We start from the raw sequence: 20964 nt of genomic DNA, 5'->3' as shown, positions 1-20964 counted from the left end.
GCCACAAGAAGGTTGGAAGGTTCTGCTTCTGTTTTTAATGAACCACAGTTACTCATTTTGTTTAAACCCAGACCCAATGTGGTTAAGTCTTAGGGCAGGGATGGGGAACCTCAGAACCGGGGACCAAAGGCAGCCCTCCAACTAACTAAGCCTCTTGAGACTTGACCCAGGCCACATCTCTTCACCAGCCACGGTCCTGCTTCGAACCTCTGAGTGTTTTATCTCCCGAGAATATGCCCTTGACCTCTAAGTATGCCTCTTGACTGCCTGGATGGAGGACAGAGAGGTGTGCAAGCACAGAACCGTAGAGTTGGAAGGGGCCCTGAGGATCGTCCAGCCCCCTGCAATGCTGGAATCTCAGCTAAAGCATCCATGACAGATGGCCATCCAACCCCTGCTTAAAAACCTCCAAGGAAGGAGGGTCCACCACCTCCTGAGGGACCCTCTTACTGTCTGAAAGTTCCTCCATATGTTCAGTCAGAAACTCCGTTCTTGTAATTTGAATCCATTGGTTGGGTCCTAGTCTCCATGGAAGGAGAGTCTCTTATATGGAAATGATTGGCAGCAATCCTTTGTATGTGGGTGCTGAGTGCAATTGGTTGGTTGACAGAGGTAGTGAATGATTGTAGTGATTGGGGAACGGATGTTGTGAGCATGAGACTGGGCAAGTGGTGGTGTGAAAAGGGTGTTTTATGTTTGTTAGGATTCTACCTTATGCTGCCTTGAAATGCTATTTGACTTTATTTATACTGTTTTCATGGGTATGGAAACCATATTTGGCGTTTATTTGAAGGTAAACCATGTGACATTATTTTTATTGCACCCACTGTGCATATATTATACTGTAAACAGCTCTGAGGTGTCCAGACGTTAACCCATCTATAAATGGAAAAGACTCCTGTCACTACGCATGTATTTTCAATGCAGTACCCACCTGGAACACCATGTGGTTTGTGAACGTGTGCTTGGTACAGTGGATCACATACTCCGTTTCCAATTCTGTAAGAGCCACTGGCTCAGAAGAGGACTTGAACAGCGGGCCGAGTTCGCGGAACTCTGGGATGGCAGCTAATTGTTCTAAAATACAGTTTTTAAAAAGGCAACAAATCGGTTTCCATTCACTGTCAGAGCATGATTTCTAAAGTCAAGTGCAGGGACAGAGAGAGAGAGAGAGGGAGTTGGCAAGTGGAACCTATTCAAGATTTCTGCTCTACTTAGACCATAGCTTTAGGGGCATAAAAAACTCCCAGCCTCAGTTCCCTTGTCTGTAAAACATGGATACAAACATTTAAGTACAGAACACCACAAGAAGAGCCTGCTGAATCAGGAGAATGGCCCATGTAGTCCAGCATCCTATTCAATTATGAACAAGTTCCCAGTACTGATCCCTGGGGGACTTCCATTTATTCCTGCTCTCTGCTTCTAGCACCTAACCAATTCCTGATCCAGGAATTGCTTACTCAGCAGTCTTGGGTGAGGTACCATGTGGAAAGCTTTTTGAAAGTCAAAGTACACCACAGATCACCTTTATCTATGCTTGTTGACACTGTCAAAGAACTCTTAATAGGTTTGTGAGAAAGGATTTTCCCTCACAGAAGCCAAGTTGGTTCTACTTCAACAAGACTTGTTCTTATATGCTTAGCTATTTTATCCTTAACAATACTTTCCACCAGTTTTCCCCAAACAAACATTAAGCTAACAGACCTGTAACTTTCAGAATTTTTGCTGGATCCCTTTTTAAAAAATGGTGTTACCTGAGAACTGGAAAGTAGCTAATGTATGCAGGTTGATCTGAGGGAAAAGTTTCATATTTCTGTTTAGAAGATATCACATTTGAGTTCTTGCGGTGGATGCCATCTGGAACTGGCAATTTGTCTGTTTCTATTTGGTCAAAGTTGGCCCACAAGTGGGGGAGATAAGGATCTAGCTCAGTGGCCAGATCTAGTTCCCCCACCTGCTATATACATAAAAAAGTAGTTGATCTTGACTCTACTCTCCCCCAAAACATTTCTAGTTAAACCACTTCATCTATCAGAAAAAAATCTCAGATGTCGAAAGACTGAGGGAACAATCCTACAAATTGCTCAACTGTCACATTCTATTCTCAAATACAAGGTGATATCATACCTTGGAATATTTCTTGTCTGCTTGCTGCCACTTTCTCTGGCTGCTTGATGGAGGACACCGGAGCATTTTCTGCAAATGGAGCAAGAAAAACACAGCACATGTACAGTAATTCACGTTTGCTAACCTGAAGCGCTGTTGTGGTAATTCCAAAGGGGAATCGAACCTCTTACAGAGAAACAGCACCTTATTTTTGGTGCTCATTTAGAAAACCAGGACAGGAGGTGGGAGGAGAGCCAGAATAGGAACAAACAGCAGGTTGATTACCGTAATGGAAGAAGATGGCACCAATATTCTGATCAGGTAGCAGGGTAAGGGGAAAAGAAAACGGTCCCTGGCGTCTTAGCAAGATGAAACTGAAGCAATTCATAATATCGCAGATGCTGCTGTTAAAAGGGCCCATGAAATTCAAGCTGGGCCACCTTGAAAGGGCAGAGAGAACTGGGGAGCCCCAAGAAACGTGCTGCGCTAGACACTGATGAGAAAGTTTGTCCCTTGCTATTTCTACAATTACCTGTTCTTTGTTCAGTGATGGGGGCAGTTGCCAAGGGAACAGACTTCAGGTCAAAGGGTTTTTCAGAAGGATCCAGTGTATATTGGTGTAGCGCCCTCTCCAGGCCAGGGATGGATACAGTCAATCCTGGAGAAGAGAAAGGGTGACCAAAATTGAACTTAACAGGAAACCAGGGACCTCTTTGTTGCCTTATAAATCAGAGCTCAATTAAGTCTCCACATCTGCTCTTCCATATGGCCTCATCCCAAAACCTGCTTAAAGGGCTTGGCTTGGGGCCAATTTAATCCCCGACAGTTTAAATAGGTTGCTGATTGAGCTAGGAGCAACTACCCACTGAGGAGATATTCCTATCCAGATGCAGGGGGAACCAAATGCTTCACTGCAAATCCATTCCTGGTGAATATCTGCATTTCAGGGAGCTGGGGACACTCATAACCTCCAAAGGGTACCTATGGAGATGACTCTCCTCCTGAGAGCTGTGTACAAAACAGCTGGCATGCATCTGTTCCCATTCAGGGCTCAGGGGGCACAGAGGCTCTGCTATGCCTTATTCTACAATCTGCACAGAAAGAGAAGCAGATCTGGGAATCAGGATAAAATCCCCATTTGCCCTTCATGCTACACGAAGCCATCTCCACTGACCCACAGATAGATTGGACAGACTTGAAAAGTGTCAGTAAATGCTGGCAACCGAAAAGGAGCCTTCAGAGTTATCTATCAAGCCTTCCCCTACTACACCATCAATTCATCAATGCTGCACAACGCACTTAGGTGTCCTAGCTTGGTGGGTGTGGAAGTAAGGGGCCATCTATTGCCTTCCTTCCTGTTCCTTCGTTCTAACCAACCCCTTGGCTGAGAGGAACTGCACTGGTCTACGTTAAAGGTGTAAATGATGAGCTGTTGGAAGGTGACAGTTACTAGGTTGGGATAGAAGGGGAATCAATCTGCACGGCTGGCCCTACTGTTAGGCAAAGTGCCTTGGGCAACAGATACTGTACTGGGGGAAATGGGCAGCAGGGTCCGGTCCCTCCTAAGCCTCCTGGCCATTCCCGTCCATTGGAAGATAGACCTGCACATATGCTGCACAGTCTCTTTTGGCTAACCAAAACTAGCCAGCTGTCTCATACGCAGCATAGGATGCTACCCCACCACCAGTGTCAAAGGAAGGTTCAGAGGCCAGGCCAGTTGGCTTCTCCATGTGGAATGGGGAGTTGGGAGGAGGAGGGGCAGACTTGTGCTCCAGGTAAACATTTTGAGCTGGCCTTGTCAGTCTGTATGTAGCTTTGGCAAGAGCCAATGTGGTAAATTTTAGCATAAATAAGAGTTAAGTAAGCTACGGGTCTCTCTTCCTTTTTCATCCCCGCCCCCCTCTTTCCTTCTACTTTATCTTCTCATTGAAACTTTTCAATAAAATATAATTTATTTATTTGTTTATAAAAATTAAGCTAGGGGTGGCATTGTTTTGGGGTTGGTAGGGTAAACAAGTTGAGAATTTTAAGTTCCCTGAGTCAGAACTAAGGATTTATACAGATGCATACATGACCTTCCTTTGGGTTTGTCTTATGTGATTGTGAACAATTTTGATATCGGTATAAAATTTGCCCTGGCCTACAAAACAGCTTCCTAATCTAGCCTAAGCAATTTGAAAGTCAGCTTTCTTTCTTTCTTTCTTAGAAAAACCCACCAGAAGTTTCAGGTCAAACTACAGCACCTACAATTCTAACTGTCAAATCTTTGTCACAGTCTTCAAGATTCTTTTATTTTTTATTTAACTCCCCCAAACCCCTGTTCCACATTATGGCAAATTCTAGCCGTAAATGTGACTTTACATTTCACATGCCCCCAAATCGGCATCTTGGTTACCGTTCAGGATGTAGCCGGCATTGAGGGCTTTTTGTTTCTGCTCCAAGACACTCAGGTAGAACGTGGCCCTGTCTCTCACTTCATTGTCATCATCCATCACACACCTGGAATCAAGATCAGAGAGCTCTGCTCAGTGGGAATCCCTTAAATTCACATGGACCTATCCAAGTCAATCCAATCCAGATGGTCAAGAAAGAGGACGGCATGCTCTGCGGTGAGGGGATCAGCAGCGTATATAGCCTGCCTGCCCCAGTGCTGACAACTGCCAGGAAACAGCTGCTTACTCAGAGCCCATTAAGATTGTTTTGTGGTGCCGAATACAAGAGTGAATCCGCAATGGGTGGCCACCTCAGTGCATCCGAGCCTGGGAACAATCCCTTCTTTAGACCAAGGCATCTGTGCTGATCCTGCTAAGCTCCTAATCTGCTGCAGAGACTAAGATCAGAGAGCTGCATCAATGCACGCAACACCCGCCCTCCTTCAATCCTCCTTCCGGAAGCAAACCCAAGGCTGCGTCGGCACTTTCTGGTGCTTATGTTTAGGCCTCTAACAGTTCTCCAGTCTATTCCATCTGAGGAAGTCTTATATTTTTACTCGGCATTTCCCAATCCTGCATTTCCCTTCCTCCAGTTTTTATTATTTTGGGGATTTGCAAAGTGAGACGTTACTGCTCCCATTAAAAATGTTCTGTTCATTTTCTTAAGCCTTCTGCACTGGTTCTATCCTCAAATCCGGCCGCCTGAAACCCTGATGTCTCGATTCTGTCTGCTCTGCCTCTTTGGCCAGGGACATGGATCCAACAGCAACAGTCCTTGCTGCAGTGGTATAACAACAACAACAACAACAACAACAACAACAACAACTACTACTACTACTTATTATTTATACCCCCCACCTATCTGGCTGGGTTTCCAGTAGCACTGACCAGCCAGCCAGTTTTTTTCTAAATCAGAAGAAAGCCAGAAATTTAAAGCAGGTCTGTGCATCGTTTGCTTGGGGAAAATCAGCAGGACTTTCACATCCAATCAGATTCCCACACAGCAGCAGGAGTAATTATGAAATCAGCTTAGGGGCCACACAGCCAGCATGTCTGCTTTTTTTCCAGAGCTGTCTCAACAGCAAAAAACTGCCCATCTTTCCCAGGGAGACTTTTTTGTGTTTCTGCCTGGTGTTGAAGTACTGAACAAGGAAGGTGCGGACACGTCCTTGGATGTTTTGGGTTAGATCTATGTGGTCCTGCTGCTCTAATCCCAACTCACCTCTTCAGCAACACGAGGACACTGGGGAGCATTTCTTCATTCTGAGCCCCAAATTTAGCCAGAGCACTCACAGCACCTGTAAGAAAGAAAGGAAAGAGGGATGATCAGCTGGAGAAGACAGGGTGGGAAGACCCTTACAGTGGACATTTTCAACCTTTTTGGGTCCACGGCTGCCTTGACCAGCTACCTTCTTTCTGCGGCATCCTTGTGGGGCTCAGGAGCCCAGTTATGTCACCCCTTGCCTGTAGAGCTGGCAGCCTCTCACCCTTTTTTGAACATCCTCCCTTGTGGAGTTTTCCCTCAGCCTCCTCTCTGCTTCCCTCTCCTTGGGAGTCCTCTGGGCAGCTGCAGCTGCCGCTCCTGGTCCCTGAGCTGCTTCCCCTGTCCCAAGAGAGGTGCCTCCTCACACTGCCTCACAGGGGGCTGGGAAGCAACCCCTGGCCAGCCCCAGAGGCATCATTCACCTGGAGAGCTTGTAGCCAGGGCTGCTGCAACAAACAGCTGTGCGAGCCTTTGAGAGGCAGAGATGCGAGAGGGCATCAGAGGAGGGAGGGAAGGAGAGAGGGACAGAGGCCAATGTTGCCTGCAGCACCCCACACCATCATTCAAGGCACCCCAGGGTGCCACGGCACATTGGTTGAAAACCACTGCCTTAAAGGTTTAGCCAAGCATGGAATAGGAATATATTCACAAGACTGAACTAGGAACAAATCGCTTGTATGTTATCATTAGAACCTCATATAACAGAATTATCTGAACTATCCCTTGCAGCCGATATCCTCTTATAACATGTAAAGTATCAGCGCTCTTTCTCAGTGCATTCTTTACATCAGATGCTACTGAACTACAATTTCCACCATCCCTGTCCATTGTCCCTTCCAGCTGGGGCTGATGGGAGTTGGAGCCAAACAGCACCTGGAGACTTACAGGTTCCCCATCCTTGCTTCATAAGGATAAAAATGTTCAGAAAAAAAATCAAGCAATGTTCCTATTTTAAAATTTAAACCCTGGTCCCAAGTGACCATTTACCTTGATTTGATTTCAAGTCAGGAAAGCTCTATTACCCCCGACAGCATAAAGAGGAGAGGCTGTCATGCTCTGCAGGCAGTAGGTCCCAGGTTCCAATCCAGGCACCTCTGGACAGGAAAGACTCCTGCCTGCCTGAATCCTGGAGAGCCACAGCCAGGCAGCCCAGACGACCCTGAGCTAGAATGACCGACAACCTAAGCTCCTTGTATGTGTGCATGTACCTGCCCTGACTTCCTCGTGTTCCAAGACGACTCTGTTGTAAATGAAACGAATGTACTTTGAAGGGTTGTTGGTCTTAGGCCCTTCCTGGCCCAGCAGGTGGAGAATGCGGGTGGCCAGGACGGTGAACTCGCAGTCTTCAATGAACTCGCACAGGTGGGAGAGTCCGGTTTCCTTGCTCTCAGAGTTCTCCTCAATGATGCCGATGATACATTCAACAATGGCTCGCTTGTACTCAAAGCCACCCTGGACAGGAACATGAATGAGTCAGGGTGAAAGCTCAGTGGAGGATAGTTGCTCTATTTTTACAGTAGCTTTCTTAAAAAGAAAAGAAAAGCTACTGGGTAATAATGAATTTTCACCTGCACTTCAAGGCAAGAGGGCGTCAGGGCGCTTACTCATCTGCACTGTTTAGCAAAGAGTCTGGAATCTTTAGGATTTTAGGCTTTCCTTTTATAAAGGGACACCCTGCCACCTACCCTGCCTGTTCCATTGTCCTGCTCCAACCAATTTGCATTTTTATAATTCTTTTGCTTGCTGCCTTCTGTTGGAAAAAGAAAATGGGATACCAAAAAGGGTTTCTCATTCATACGGCTGAGAATAAAAGCCTGGAAAAAGTGCAGAGACAGACTTTACCGGAAGGCACAGGTGCAAAAGGAAAAGCCTTAGACAACCTGTTCAAGACAACCTGTTTATTCAGCATTCTTCCCACTTTGTCTGCACAAAGCTTATACAGAGATTAGATCAAGTCCAATCTGTGCTGGCATGAATGTCCCTACAATGAGCATTCATCCTACACTCATCCCAATTTGCTTGCTGGGTAGTTAGATACCTTCCCATTAATCATTTGTTCAACTCGCACTTCAGCGCACTTCGCTGTCACTTTCCAAATCGAAGAGTGTCCTTTTTAAAAAGTGGATTTGTTGTGCTAGGGAGACAGAACACTTTAATCCACTTAAATTGCATAAAGCTAATGATCCAGCAAAGCGCCTGAATCCCTTCCACAAAACACTGACAGCCTGGAGGCACCCTGAGTACAGCCTCCAGCATGCAGAGCGCTGGGTTTTGAAGCTCTGCATTTCTTCTGTTCCAAACCTAAATCTTCTGCTGAAGAGTCCCCAGGGACTGGCTATAAATCACAGCATTGGCAGGAAGGTTTTCAAGAACAAAATTAAGGCACATATCAAACAGAATGGATGGACAGAGGTGGGACAGCCCATCAAGCAATAATATTTTCATGTCCACGAAGCCCCCAAATAAACAGAATATTGGATTATTTCATAAAATGACATACTAGGAAAACAAGAACATTTCATCTTCCCTGATACAACCAGCAGCTGGTTATTACAAGTAGAATAGGCTATGTTTGCAGGGAAAGAGACCATTGTTTGCCCTATAGGATTTAAAAATGTGCTGCCTCATCTAAAGTTCGGTCCATATTTGAAGCTGCAGCCGTCTCAGATTGTTTGCCCTGGAGCCATTAGGAATAAACTGAATGGGAGGAACATCTGAAGCCAGAATACTCGGGACGATACTCTCCATCCACACAAAAAGCTATCAGAACAGAACATCCCATTGTCAGAGGGAAAGAAAAATCAGCCTTAACAGTCGTAATATTATCCAGATCTTACCAGAAAGCAATACAACTGAAAATATTGGCAGCTGGTTAATATATTTAGAAAAACAGACATTGCAATCAGATTGCTTTTTTAAAGAAAAAAAGTATCTGGAAAAATAATTGACTTCTGTTGGTGATCTGCCTGTGAAAATGCTTAAAGGGGTAACTCATTCCTTGGCAAGCACTGTGGCACTGGCAAAGGAAAAAGCTGATATAACTCAGGCTGCAAATAAGATTGCCAAGAGCAGATTTTCAGGTGGAGGGAAGTGTGCTGAAATGGTCAACAACTGGCTGGGCGCTGGTGCAAGACAGGTGGCAACTAGCACCCAGGGCTGGCAAAACTAGCACCCACCTGTCAAATTTGGTCCACAAGGCCAATTCTGATAAGGACATGGCCCATGGACCCAAAACATCTCCCTTTCCCTAATCTAAAATATGGAGACAGGCTGATAAAAAAAAATCGAACACCAGGCAACACCTTGGAAAATCCTTCAAAACAAACTGTAGCCTTATTTACACTCATGCGCACTTGTGTGTGTACCTGTTACAGGTAAGTAGCCATGTTGGTCTGACGTAGTCGAAACAAAAAATAAAAAAAATTCCTTCCAGTAGCACCTTAGAGACCAACTAAGTTTGTCATTGGTATGAGCTTCCGTGTGCATGCACACTTCGTCAGATACCTGATCCATGTTGAGTGGGAAGGTCTGATGTGGTCTTCTCAGCATGCCTGACTAAATCCATGTAAAAGTCTCCTTGTGACTGCTTTGCCTTTATCAAGGTCACCAGTCATGCAGAGGTTTCTAAGGACGTTCTCCAAAGGTTGCTGGAAGCCCCTTTCAGACCTTGCCTCACACCACAGAAAAGTCAGGAGTGAAGTAGGTGGAGATGTTGGGGCAGGGCTGGTGTGCCTGCTCCACCAACATGTTTGACGCCCAAGCCCATTAAAACACACACACCTACACACACACAAACGGGCCTTGTTCATCACATCCAGTCTACAAATAAGTACAGCATAATCAGGAAGCAATGCTTTTCTGCAGGAAATGGTGAGTGGGATTTAGCTAATATTGACAAGCAAGTATCATGCCTGCAGTAGGCAATTGCCCTGCGAGCAGTAGTATCATCTGACTGACATTATTCAAGTGGATAAATACTTATTATCATCATCAATATTATTATTATTATTATTATTATTATTATTATTATTTATACCCCACCCATCTGGCTGGGTTATCCTAGCCACTCTGGGTGGCTCCCAACAGAATAATAATAAAGAAGTGATAAAAGATCAAACATTAAAAACTTCCCTAAACAGGGCTGCCTTCTAAGAGTCAGATAGTTGTTTATTTCCTTGACATCTGATGGGAGGGCATTCCACAGGGTGGGCACCACTACCAAGAAGGCCCTCTGCCTGGTTCCCTGTAACCTCACTTCTTGCAGTGAGGGAACCACCAGAAGGCCTTCAGCACTGGACCTCAGTGTCCGGGCAGAACAATGGGGGTGGAGACGCTCCTTCAGATATACTGGGCTGAGGCCGTCTAGGGCTTTAAAAGTCAGCACAAACACTATGAATTGTGCTCGGAAACGTACTGAGTTAAAAGACTTCTACAGTGTATTAGATTCCTGCAGTCCAGGCTGTAACCTGAAGCTAGTCATATTTCTGTCACGCAGGCTTCCATTTTGGGTAGCAGAGGCTGCAGGAGAAAGATCGCCCTGAGCCAATCATGAGGAGAGCAATGCAAACGGCGACACTTACCTCCTCACGCAGCATTGTGAAGAGGAAGTTCATGAGGACGGCATGCTTGCGTGGATACTTCTGACAGAGGGCGCTGATGGCCTGTACCACAACAACCTGGAAAGAAGATGGAATGCAACAAGCACACTGAATGACCGGAGTTGCGCCTCACACCAGCCCACATCCCACAAGCAGAAAAGCGCAATAAAAGCCCCAGACACGAGTCTTTCCATACCTTGAACTCGTCGGAGATTTCAGACATAAAAGAGGAGATCTGCTTCATGAGCCGGTCAATGCTACTTTCGCTGCCGGTTTTCAGCAGGGTGGTGATGGCCAGGGTAGCAATGCTGCGGTTGGAGTCTGTGACCAGATTCTCCAAATCAAGATTGCAGGCGGTCACAGCAGACGGGTGCTTCATAGCAACCTAGCGGTGAGGAACAGAATGAAGAATTTGCTCCCTGCAGGCTGGCTGAACTTATAAGCATCAATATAGAGTAGTATCTACAATAAAACAGCCCCTGGGAGAGTTCACAATTCCGGCACAATGGGAAATAATCATAAAGTTTCTGACACAAATAAACTGCCATTTATTAAACTGTTTTTTGTTGTGCTCCAACTTCAGCTCTTGTCTTGCTATCTTTGAGCTACAGTTCCACCTTGCATACAACATGCAGTTTAATGCTGTGGTTTAATGCCAGTTTAGTAACACAAATCTTCACAGTTGATCCTGGTTAGTGGAACGCTGACCCAGATTTTCTTGTTTGGGATGCAAAAAGGAGCTGCAACTTAAAATTAAGACAGTATGCAGGGGAAGAAGTATGTGGGCCTCAAAACATGTTCCCAGCTTCTTAAACCACAGCTCAGAAAACAAAAAAATGGACACATAACCAGAGAGGTGGTTCAAAGAACCGGTGAAATCTATTCCTATCAGCTGGTCTCATAGGATCAATGGTACTTCTTTTTTATTATTTTACCTATCCAAAGACTAAGAATTTAGCCCTACCCAACTAGGCAAACCCAATTGGTCAGAGTTCTTTGAGCTGTCTTACTTTTTAAAAAATGAGCTTTCTTACCTTGTTGAGGGTTCGGACTGCTGCATAGCGAAGTGCTGCTTTGGGTGAACTGCAGAACAATTGCAACACTGCAAAATTAATAATAATAGAGTATTATTTGCAAGATGGCCACATCAGCCATACTGCAACGATTCAGATCACAGCCTGCATAAGGTGTGAAACTGGAACACAAGAAGTTTGCAGAAGAGACATATTTCTCTCATCCCCAGAGGAGGCAAATGCACATTGCTTTGTCCACCAGTCACCAAATCCAAGCTGGGATAGTCAATGTGGTGCCCTCAAGATGTTCCTAGACTACAATTCCCATCATTCCTGACCACTGACCAGCCTGCCTGGGGATGATGGGAGTTGAGGTCTGACAAAATCTGGGGGGCACAATGTTAGCTACCCCTGGTTGATGCTGTCTGTTGGAGATGACAAGACATGACCAGGTTTTTGTTCCTGCATCAAGTTGTGGTTCATCCACTCACTTACGCCTCTCTTACTATTCACAGTGGATTTTGATTCCTTTTAGAGTACACTTTTCTTAGCAAATATTTTATTATTATTATTATTATTATTATTATTATTATTATTATTATTATTATCATTATTATACTACCCTATACCCAATGGTCTCAGGGCAGTTCACAGGATAAAATCAGACTATAAAACCACAAAGTACATAATCAAAATAAAAACAACAATCACTCAATAACACCCCCTCCTAACACATTTAAAAAGGGCATAAGATGTCAATGAAATCAAGCAAAGGCCTGGTTAAAGAGGAACATTTTGGCCTGGTGCCTAATATTAGGCAAAGGCTTTCTTACATCACATATCCAATCTTCCCAGGGCTCAAATGCACCATCTCAATCAATGAGCCTGCCTGCATGTCACTTTGCTGATGTTATCCTACAGCACTCACAGGCCTGCTTTGCAACACACAGCAACCCACAAGATGCTGGAGAATCCTGCACTGAACCCAGCAAGGGAGTGCTTTTCATTGACAGTGAGACTTCAGTTTTACGACCAGTAAGCCAAAATGGCACGTGTCCAGCAAGCCTCCCCTTTTCTTCAACAATGAAAAGACTTACCGGACACAGCCGGCGCCAGTTCTTTAGCCGAGCAGCTGGGCAGGTTAACAATGGCAGATGCAGCTTCATAGACCACCATCTCATGCTTGTTCCGTAAGCAGCTCTCAATGAAATCAAACAGGGGACTGTCACGGCTAGGACACCAAAAGAGGAGGAGGAGTCAGGTTCCCACGCATAGGCCAACGGCTTGACTTAAAAACTTGCATGGCTGTCCACTGGGAAAGCAAACTGAACTTTCGGAAGTGACCTAACTACCTGGAGGTGTATTAACCACCTGAAGGGTTTTTTGCCACCATTGAGCGGCATATGATTTTTAGAGGGTGGGAGGAATCAGATCTGGTTGCAAGGCAGTATCATCAAGGGCCATGTCTCCCAGCCCAAATAGCTTTCCTTGCTCTCAGTGCTGTTCTAATGCAGCCAAAACTGATTGGGGAAAGGACGCAGCTCAACCGTAGAGCACCCACCTTGCAAGCAGAAGGTCCCAGGTTCAATCCCCGACATCTCCAGGTAGGGTTGGGAGAGACTCCCGCCTGAAATCCTGGACAGCTGCTGCCAGTCAGTGCAGGCAGTACTGGTCTAGATGGACCAATGGTCTGACTCAGTACAAAGCAACTTCCTATGTTCCTATAATGGACTTCCTACTTTCTTAGAAGCAGGAGATCACTTTTTTTCATTTTAATGATGCTAACGTAAGAAAGGCAAGACTTGCAGGTGCTTTGGGGAAACCGTCCAACACTTTAAAATAAACCCCAAAATCAAATTTGAAGAACGTTTGGTGTAGCACTATGCAAAATGTTTTTTCCTGGGATGTAGAAACAATAGCAAGCAGTAGGACTTACCCTCCAGCTTCTTCTTCCAGCAGTTTGCTGGCCACTCGGATCATCATGCAATAGGCAAAAGGCGATTTTAAGCCATGGCGCATGAACTTGTTCAGCATTTTGTTGACAGCCAAGCGGTCATTTTTGCGCACGTGATATAGCAAGCCAAGGGCATGATACTGGAAGACATTAATGAAAAGGAAAAATGGGTCTTATCAGGGTCAAGGTTATTTCCACGTTTGTTTGTTTTTTGCTTCACAGGCCAGAACCTCATGAGATCCTAGCTATATCAGGGCCAAATGTGACAGGTGGGTGTGGTAGTCCACCTGTCACTCACCAGACATCACTGTGATGTCAAGGGATTGGGCACTTTGAAGTCCCAAAGCTGAGACTTCAAAGCACCACACTGTGCTTAGAATCATAGAATTATAGAGCTGGAAGTGTCGCCTATCTTGTAAAGAACACTATGTGGTGCCTTTAAGCGCACCAAGCTTCGCCAGCCAATGGGTAGTAGAGTCTGCACTTTGAGATTTCTGCTTTTGAACTGGCAGCCATATCTCTACCTGCCCCCCCCCCAACATCACATAGGACATCGTGTAGAAGGCAGGTTGGTGTGGTTTGGGGGAAAAGGACATGTGGGGCACATATGAACCCCTGGTGGGTCAAGTTTAGCCAGCAGACCAAATCAACCCAGAAACACGCACCTAAAATTCAATGCCATTTTTAAAAAATGACTGAAAGTGGCTTTAAGATTCTTACCTGGACCATGATATTATCACTCGAAGCTGCCTCCTGAGCCTCATTCACCCAGCGTTTTACCACATCAAAGCTTGTTTTCAGAAGATGCTGTCAAGAAAAATAACAACAAGGAGGCACATAAAGAAGTGGCCTTTGCAATCCAAATAAGGGTCCTTCCAGCAGAGGCAAGGGAAGACCCCAGAAAGATCTGGCACAAGTTTTAGGCTCTATGAGCTGCATGTTAATGTCAGCCTATCACCATCGCCCCCTTTCCATCTATGGCTTGAAACAGTCTCAGAACTCAGGAAGGTAATGCTTCTGAAAAGCAATTTGGCAGAAGGTATAAATTTCAGAGGGCACTAGGAGAAGGGGACGACAGAGGACGAGATGGTTGGACAGTGTTCTCGAAGCTACGAACATGAGTTTGACCAAACTGCGGGAGGCAGTGCAAGACAGGAGTGCCTGGCGTGCTATGGTCCATGGGGTCACGAAGAGTTGGACACGATTAAACGACTAAACAACAACAACAAATTTCAGAACGTCACTGCTTCTTCCCAAAAAATGCAGCAATGGACCACCAAGAGACCAAGAACAGAGACACTCTGAGTTCCTGGAAAGAAGTACATTCTCCGTCCGAGCTTTTCGCAAAAAGAAGTGTATACCATTATTATTACAGATGTGCAAACAATGTAACAATCCGGCTATCTGAACACAGGCCTTTCTCGCTCGGGGCACAGGCTGTGTGTCAAGCACCTACGTACCAAAGACGACACAAGGGCAGAGCTGGAGACACTGGGCACCTTGTCCACAATCGCCTGCTTCATGTAGCGCTCGATGGCCTGCAGCATGGTCGTCTGCGGGGATGGCAAAGCGAGAGATGCTTGTGAGAGCAGAAACAGGAGGCCATTTGGCAGGAGGACTTCAGAGAAGGGACAAAATGAACAAAAAAAGTAGCAAGCGAGTCAGGAAGCAACGGAGTAGAGGGGGACTCAAGAGAGAGTGATTGGAAGGATGGGGAAAGACAGCAGGGGTAGCGGGGGAGAAAAAGATCCGCCAGCAAAGAATTACACTGCGGCACTTACATCGGTAATCTGGCAGAGGGCTCGTACAGCAGGGCCTCTGTAGTTGTCATCCTTCCCCGTCATATCTTTGGTTAAACTGGATTAAAATAGGGAAAAGTTTTTAGGACTGCTTTCAGAAACAGTAGGCAACAGTGGCGAGAGCTGTAAGAAAAACACTGGGACCTAATTTGATCAGTAGAATGTTTGGTATCTGTTGGGAGGGGCTTGCGTGTTCTGCCCCGGAATCAGCCCTTCCCTTCTGTGTGAACCGTTATGTTCAGTTAAGAATGTCAGTTAAGAGCGACCAACTGCCTCTTCTTGTTTTCTTGCCTCAGGCTCGACTCACGATGTTGTTTTAGTCTCACTCATCATGTTATTTTGCTACAGTTTTCTCTCAGTTTATTATTAAAGCTTGTTTACATTTACGTGAGCCACTTATTTTTCTCAAAGAGAAAGAAACTCTGCTGAAGAATGGTGGAATATCCTAAACTTGGGTGAGTGAGGGGACATTCCCAGTTTGCCAGAAGGATAGATTTTGTTAATCCCCTCTCCACCACCACCTCCACAAGAAGAGCTGCAGGCCGGAAGAAACTGATGCACGTTCTCAACAAGATGGAAATGCCTTTGTGGGAGTGGCACAAAGGGCCACAATAAATGTGATAATGTGTACCCCTGTCAATCCTTGAGTGTATTTCTAATAGAGAAGTTATGGTAGCCTGTTACTTAATGAAACTGATGATTTCGCAACATGTGCATTGGGGGCAGGAAAGCAGCTAATACGTAAATCACAAGATACAGCACAAAAGCTAAAATAGGAGTTGCTACACCTTAACAATGTGGTTCGTTGTCTTTCAAAATGTGCATGCGCTCACACACTCAAAAGGAAGGTGCAAACTACTGCTCAAATTTGCCTGCAAACATTGCTGTTAACAGTTTCTACTAAGTCAAAACATTCCTTATCTCCACATATGCTAGAAAGATACTCATGAAAGTACCCACGGGATAAAAAAGCAATAGGTTGTTTTTTAAGAGGAGGAAAAGAAAGAAGGCACTATTATCTTGTTGTTTTGTCTTGATTTCCCAGCTGCAGTGAACATGCTTGGATTGCTCAAGGATTGGAGGCAGCCAACCGCACTGAGAGGACTTCAGCATCTGTCTTTCAATACCCTTTTTCAATAAGATCATTTATTCCTCTCAAACACCCACCAATTTCATTGTTTCCTATAGGCAGTGCTGCCAACCCTACAAGGCTAAGAGGATCTCAGGACACACACACACACACCTTAAATTAAAAAAGGGAAACAGTCGCATGGAGAACAGCTTGAGAAGGAATCACCTGCTAGTCACAATGATGACATCCTCTGAGAGGCTGGACATCTCTTTGATGGTCAGGTAGCACATTCTGCGGAGAGTTGGCTGGCAGAAAAACAAGGAAGATAAGATGCATAAAAAATGGACAGGGTATAATGCCACTGCCCTGGGATCCTTTAGGAGGAAGAGTGGGCTATCAATCAATCAATAATCAATCAATATTGCTATCATTTCGGGGGGGGGGACAAGAGTCACCAAACGTTTTGCTATTGGCTCACCCAGAACATATTTTGGTATGAGTCATAGCTCAGTGACAGAGCATCTGCTTTGCATGCAGAAGGTCCAGGTTCAACCCTCAGCATCCCCAGGTCGGGCTGGAATAGATTTGTTGTTTGAAATCCTGGACAACCACTGCCAATCAGTGTAGGCTATACTGAGCTAGATGGACTAACAGTCGGGTTTGTTATAAGACAACTTCCTATGTTTCCATGACTGCACTTGACCAATATATCATATGAGCAAAGGTTGGATGGCCACCTGTCATGGATGCTTCAGTTGAGATTCCTGCATTGCAGGAGGTTGCAGTAGATGACCCTTGGGTCCAACTCTGCAAATCTATGATTCTACTAGTGGAATTCAGCCCGTTAAAATAAACGGGCGCTAGAACAGATTTTATTGTTTTTTAGTGTGCAAAGCAAAGAGGTACGGGTGTGCAGCCCCGCCGAAGCGGCGGCTGTGGGAGGGGCTAGCCGCCCCCCCCCACGCGCCGCCGCCACAGAAAGAGGCCAAATTGTGGCCTTCTTCTGGGCGCCCACTGCCCAGCTGGGCTCAGCGGAGCGACCCAACGAAGCGGCGGCTGTGGGAGGGGCTAGCCGCCCCCCCCACGTGCCGCCGCCACAGAAAGAGGCCGAATTGCGCCTTCTTCTGGGCGCCCGCTGCCCAGCTGGGCTCAGCGGAGCGCCCCAACGAAGCGGCGGCTGTGGGAGGGGCTAGCCGCCCCCCCAACGCGCCGCCGCCACAGAAAGAGGCCGAATCACGGCCTTTTCTTGGGCGCCCGCTGCCCAGCTGGGCTCAGCGGAGCACCCAGACTAAGCGGATTAAACGGTAGGCAGGGGGGGGGGGAGAGAGCGCGGGTGTGCGCGTTCTGTCTCTCCGTCCAATCCCTGTGTCTCTGGGGTACATGCGCAGTACCCCAGGGACACACGGGACACAGGGACTGGACGCAGGGACACTTGCATATTATTATATAGGATGAGAAACAAATGTAACAATGGCTTCAGGCCATTTTGGGAGTGGACCTGCCACCCCACCATTTTGCCAAAGTGCCCAGGACTGCACACTAAAGCAGGCCTGTCCAACAGGTTGATTGTGCGACGTCCGTGGTTGATCCTGGGACCCTCAGCTCAACAACTCTTCTGGCTCCCTATAAAAAAGCTCAACAACTTTGGACAACCCAATGGGTAGATCACTGCCAGTTGTTTTATAGTGGGAGTAGATCGCAGCCTCTTGGAGGCTGAACAGCCCTGCACTAAAGGACAGGCCTTCCATACTCTTCCCCTTCCCTATGTGAACATATAGAGGCAGACTTGGCATGCTTACATCATTGGACTGGAACAGCTTGGTCATTGCAAAGAAGGATTCTGTGGCTTCCATCACACCAAGGTGCTCCCCCTGGAACGCAGGGAAGAAACCCATCAACATTTATTAGCAACTAGAATCAGTGGTGGAATAAACCGCAGTGAGCATTGCCGCAGAAATCACATCTACATTAGCAATCGCTTTAAGCAACAGAGGGAAGTTCATGTCAATAGTTTGCCTCGGCTGGGAGGTCAGAAAGAAGCAACTTTGTTAACATCATCTTTGTGGAAAAGGAGCCCGGCCACAAGAGCTTCTTGCTGGCATCTGTATGTCTCCCTGGAGAGTAAGCCTGGGAAGTGTTTATGGAGGGCCTGGGCTGCCCAGGCAACAAGACCTCCCTCTTGGCCTCACTGATGTGGTCCAAAGGAAAGCAGAGCAATGCCTTTGGCACCAGCTTGGCTACAGGAATTGCTGGAAGGCTACCTTCCCAGGTGGAAAGAACCAACTACCTCTTCAAAAGAGAGTCACTTTGAGAACTGGCACAGGCTACTTGGTTGCTGCTTGATGACGGTACCTGCTTCATCAGCCTGGAGGGGGAAAAGGAAGCACTACCAAAACAATTCACAACCCACTGCTATTGAAACAGTCGTTCTTCCAAGCAGCACAGCACAAACTCTACACATTAGCAGACAAGTTCTGGTTTAACATAGAGAAGAAACCATTGTAAATGGAAAAATAAAAGGCTCCCCATTACCTGGTTTATGAGATACAAAATCTTGGTGAGTATGTGAGCACATTTCCGAGGGTTTATAGGGGTCTCATTGAATACTCGAGCCTAGGAAGAAAGATGTGAATGAATGAGATCTCAGAGATATGCCAAAATGTGTTACCTTGAGAAAAAGACTGGCATTGTTAAAGAACTTACTTCTTGCAGCACAGCACTTTTCTCTAAGTGTTGGAATGGATTGGAACCCCCACCTGCAACAAAGGAACATCAAATGTGATCATGACCAAGGTTTTTTCACTATGTGTAAAATCCAGTAAGCTGGAAAGCCTGAATTTCAGTCACCATCGACTTTGCTGGGGTGAATATTTATCACCTTGGAATCCTCAAAAAAAAAAAAACTTTTAATGTAGATCTGGGAATTCCTCATATGTGGCAGGCTAAGACCTCTACAAATCATCCCATATATTGAGGCTGACAAGCTATATGCAACTAACACCATTGTAACCAACCCAAAGGAAGTATTTCAAAAAGTTTAGATATATTTAGCTACTTGAGCAACCAGAAGCTTGGAAATTTACCAGCTCTGTAAAAGGAGTCTTACATACAGAAAAACTTGTGATGGGAGAAGATCTCATAACTCAGCGACAGAGTACAGGCTTTGCATGAACAAGGTCTCAGGTTCAACCCCCCCCCCCGTTGCTATTAACCTCAAGATAGGTACACCCATTAACCCTATGTCTGATATTCTATTAATTCAAATACCACTTCCCAGTCCTTTGCTGAAAAAGAAAAAACAATAAAGTATACAACCAAAAACAAAACAAAACAAATAAAATTTATGCAGCCCTGTCTCATCTACAGTTTATAGCTGAGCATATGCATTGCATGTAGAATAAAACAGGTTCAAATCCCAGCATCTCCCATCAGAGCTGAAAATGTCTTCTGTCTGGAAACTTTGAAGAGTTGCTGCCCACCAGAGTCAGCAATACCGAGCTAGACTGACCAATGGCCAGGCTTGGCATAAGGCAGTTTCCTTTGTACTCACAGCTTACACACAAAAGAAACTCAGTTGTCGGTGACTTAGGTATTCAACATATCTTGCCAAACAAATTCATTAGCTGTTCCCTCAGCCACCCAAGGTACTGCCCTAAAATGAGCATCCCTATTGTTTCAAAAGAAGGGTGGCTTGCAGACATCCATCAACAAAGCTGTGCCATGTTTGAAATAAAGATGGAGAGAGAAACCACTCGACAGGCACTTGCCTTATACACACAGAGAGGAAAGGAGAAGGTGTCATTTTGCTTTCTCTCCAAACCTGCAAAAAACTCACCAGTCAAATGTAAGCACTATTTATTTATAGACTGTCTAATGTCACATTTGGAACTGTACAACTAAAACAGTTCAAGAGCGCTTGCCAAGGGCTTTATAAGTTGCCAAGCGAGGCCTAAGAGGTTAGGAGAGACGGAGCAAAAACAGTAGATAAATGTTCCAACGTAAATGGAACAGCTATGGGGTGATGGAAAGTATACAACTGCTGAACTACCGTACAGTAAAAGTATATTATGGTTGAACAAAAGAAACCTTGTGCAGAAAGACCATAATAACAGTTTCAAGCCTTATTAAAATAAGATGTGCAAGAGATATAGATGCATTTCCCTTAAGATCACCTTTATTTATCCGATGAATCGCTTCCCATGAAGCATTTTGAAGCAATTCAACAACCAAAACATATATGCCTTAAAGAATTCCTATATCAGGCACCCCCAAACTCGGCCCTCCAGATGTTTTGGGACTACAATTCCCATCATCCCTGACCACTGGTCCTGTTAGTTAGGGATGATGGGAGTTGTAGTCCCAAAACATCTGGAGGGCCAAAGTTTGGAGATGCCTGTCCTATATAATAAGAATTTCACATATAAATCGTAGAATTATAAGGGACCTCGAGGATCATCTAGCCCAGGCATTCCCAAACTTCGGCCCTCCAGATGTTTTGGACTACAATTCCCATCTCCCCCGACCACTGGTCCTGTTAGCTACGGATCATGGGAGTTGTAGGCCAAAACATCTGGAGGGCCGCAGTTAGGGGATGCATGATCTAGCCCAACCCTTTGCAATGCGGAAATCTCAATAAGCGGCCTACCATCCAATTCGAAACCATACTGGACCCTGCTTAGCTATACAAACGTGCTAGTAGCTTCATTGCTGCCCAACTGGGACGACA

General features: G+C 45.6%; 1 protein-coding gene across 2 annotated transcripts in view; it reads right to left on the bottom strand.

The window, feature by feature from the left end:
• Positions 1 to 20964, bottom strand: part of COPG1 (coat protein complex I subunit gamma 1) — a 31086-nt gene that overhangs the window by 7314 nt on the left and 2808 nt on the right. For both annotated transcript variants that reach the window (XM_035106430.3, XM_035106429.3), the window contains exons 2-19: positions 18942 to 18994; positions 18771 to 18851; positions 18038 to 18109; positions 16464 to 16543; positions 15149 to 15224; positions 14828 to 14920; positions 14088 to 14174; positions 13350 to 13507; positions 12511 to 12644; positions 11435 to 11502; positions 10597 to 10785; positions 10383 to 10478; positions 7011 to 7254; positions 5761 to 5836; positions 4502 to 4605; positions 2639 to 2764; positions 2128 to 2196; positions 935 to 1077 (exon numbers count right to left, since the gene is read on the bottom strand). In XM_035106430.3, coding sequence (XP_034962321.2) covers positions 935 to 1077; positions 2128 to 2196; positions 2639 to 2764; positions 4502 to 4605; positions 5761 to 5836; positions 7011 to 7254; positions 10383 to 10478; positions 10597 to 10785; positions 11435 to 11502; positions 12511 to 12644; positions 13350 to 13507; positions 14088 to 14174; positions 14828 to 14920; positions 15149 to 15224; positions 16464 to 16543; positions 18038 to 18109; positions 18771 to 18851; positions 18942 to 18994 — 1949 coding nt within the window. The remainder of the gene's footprint in view (positions 1 to 934; positions 1078 to 2127; positions 2197 to 2638; positions 2765 to 4501; positions 4606 to 5760; positions 5837 to 7010; positions 7255 to 10382; positions 10479 to 10596; positions 10786 to 11434; positions 11503 to 12510; positions 12645 to 13349; positions 13508 to 14087; positions 14175 to 14827; positions 14921 to 15148; positions 15225 to 16463; positions 16544 to 18037; positions 18110 to 18770; positions 18852 to 18941; positions 18995 to 20964) is intronic.

This window comes from Zootoca vivipara, chromosome 2, assembly GCF_965207765.1.
Source record: "Zootoca vivipara chromosome 2, rZooViv2.hap1.1, whole genome shotgun sequence".
NCBI classification, from domain to species: domain Eukaryota; kingdom Metazoa; phylum Chordata; class Lepidosauria; order Squamata; family Lacertidae; genus Zootoca; species Zootoca vivipara.
The sequence above is the reverse complement of the archived record's forward strand: the minus strand, read 5'-3'. Positions and strand labels throughout refer to the sequence as shown.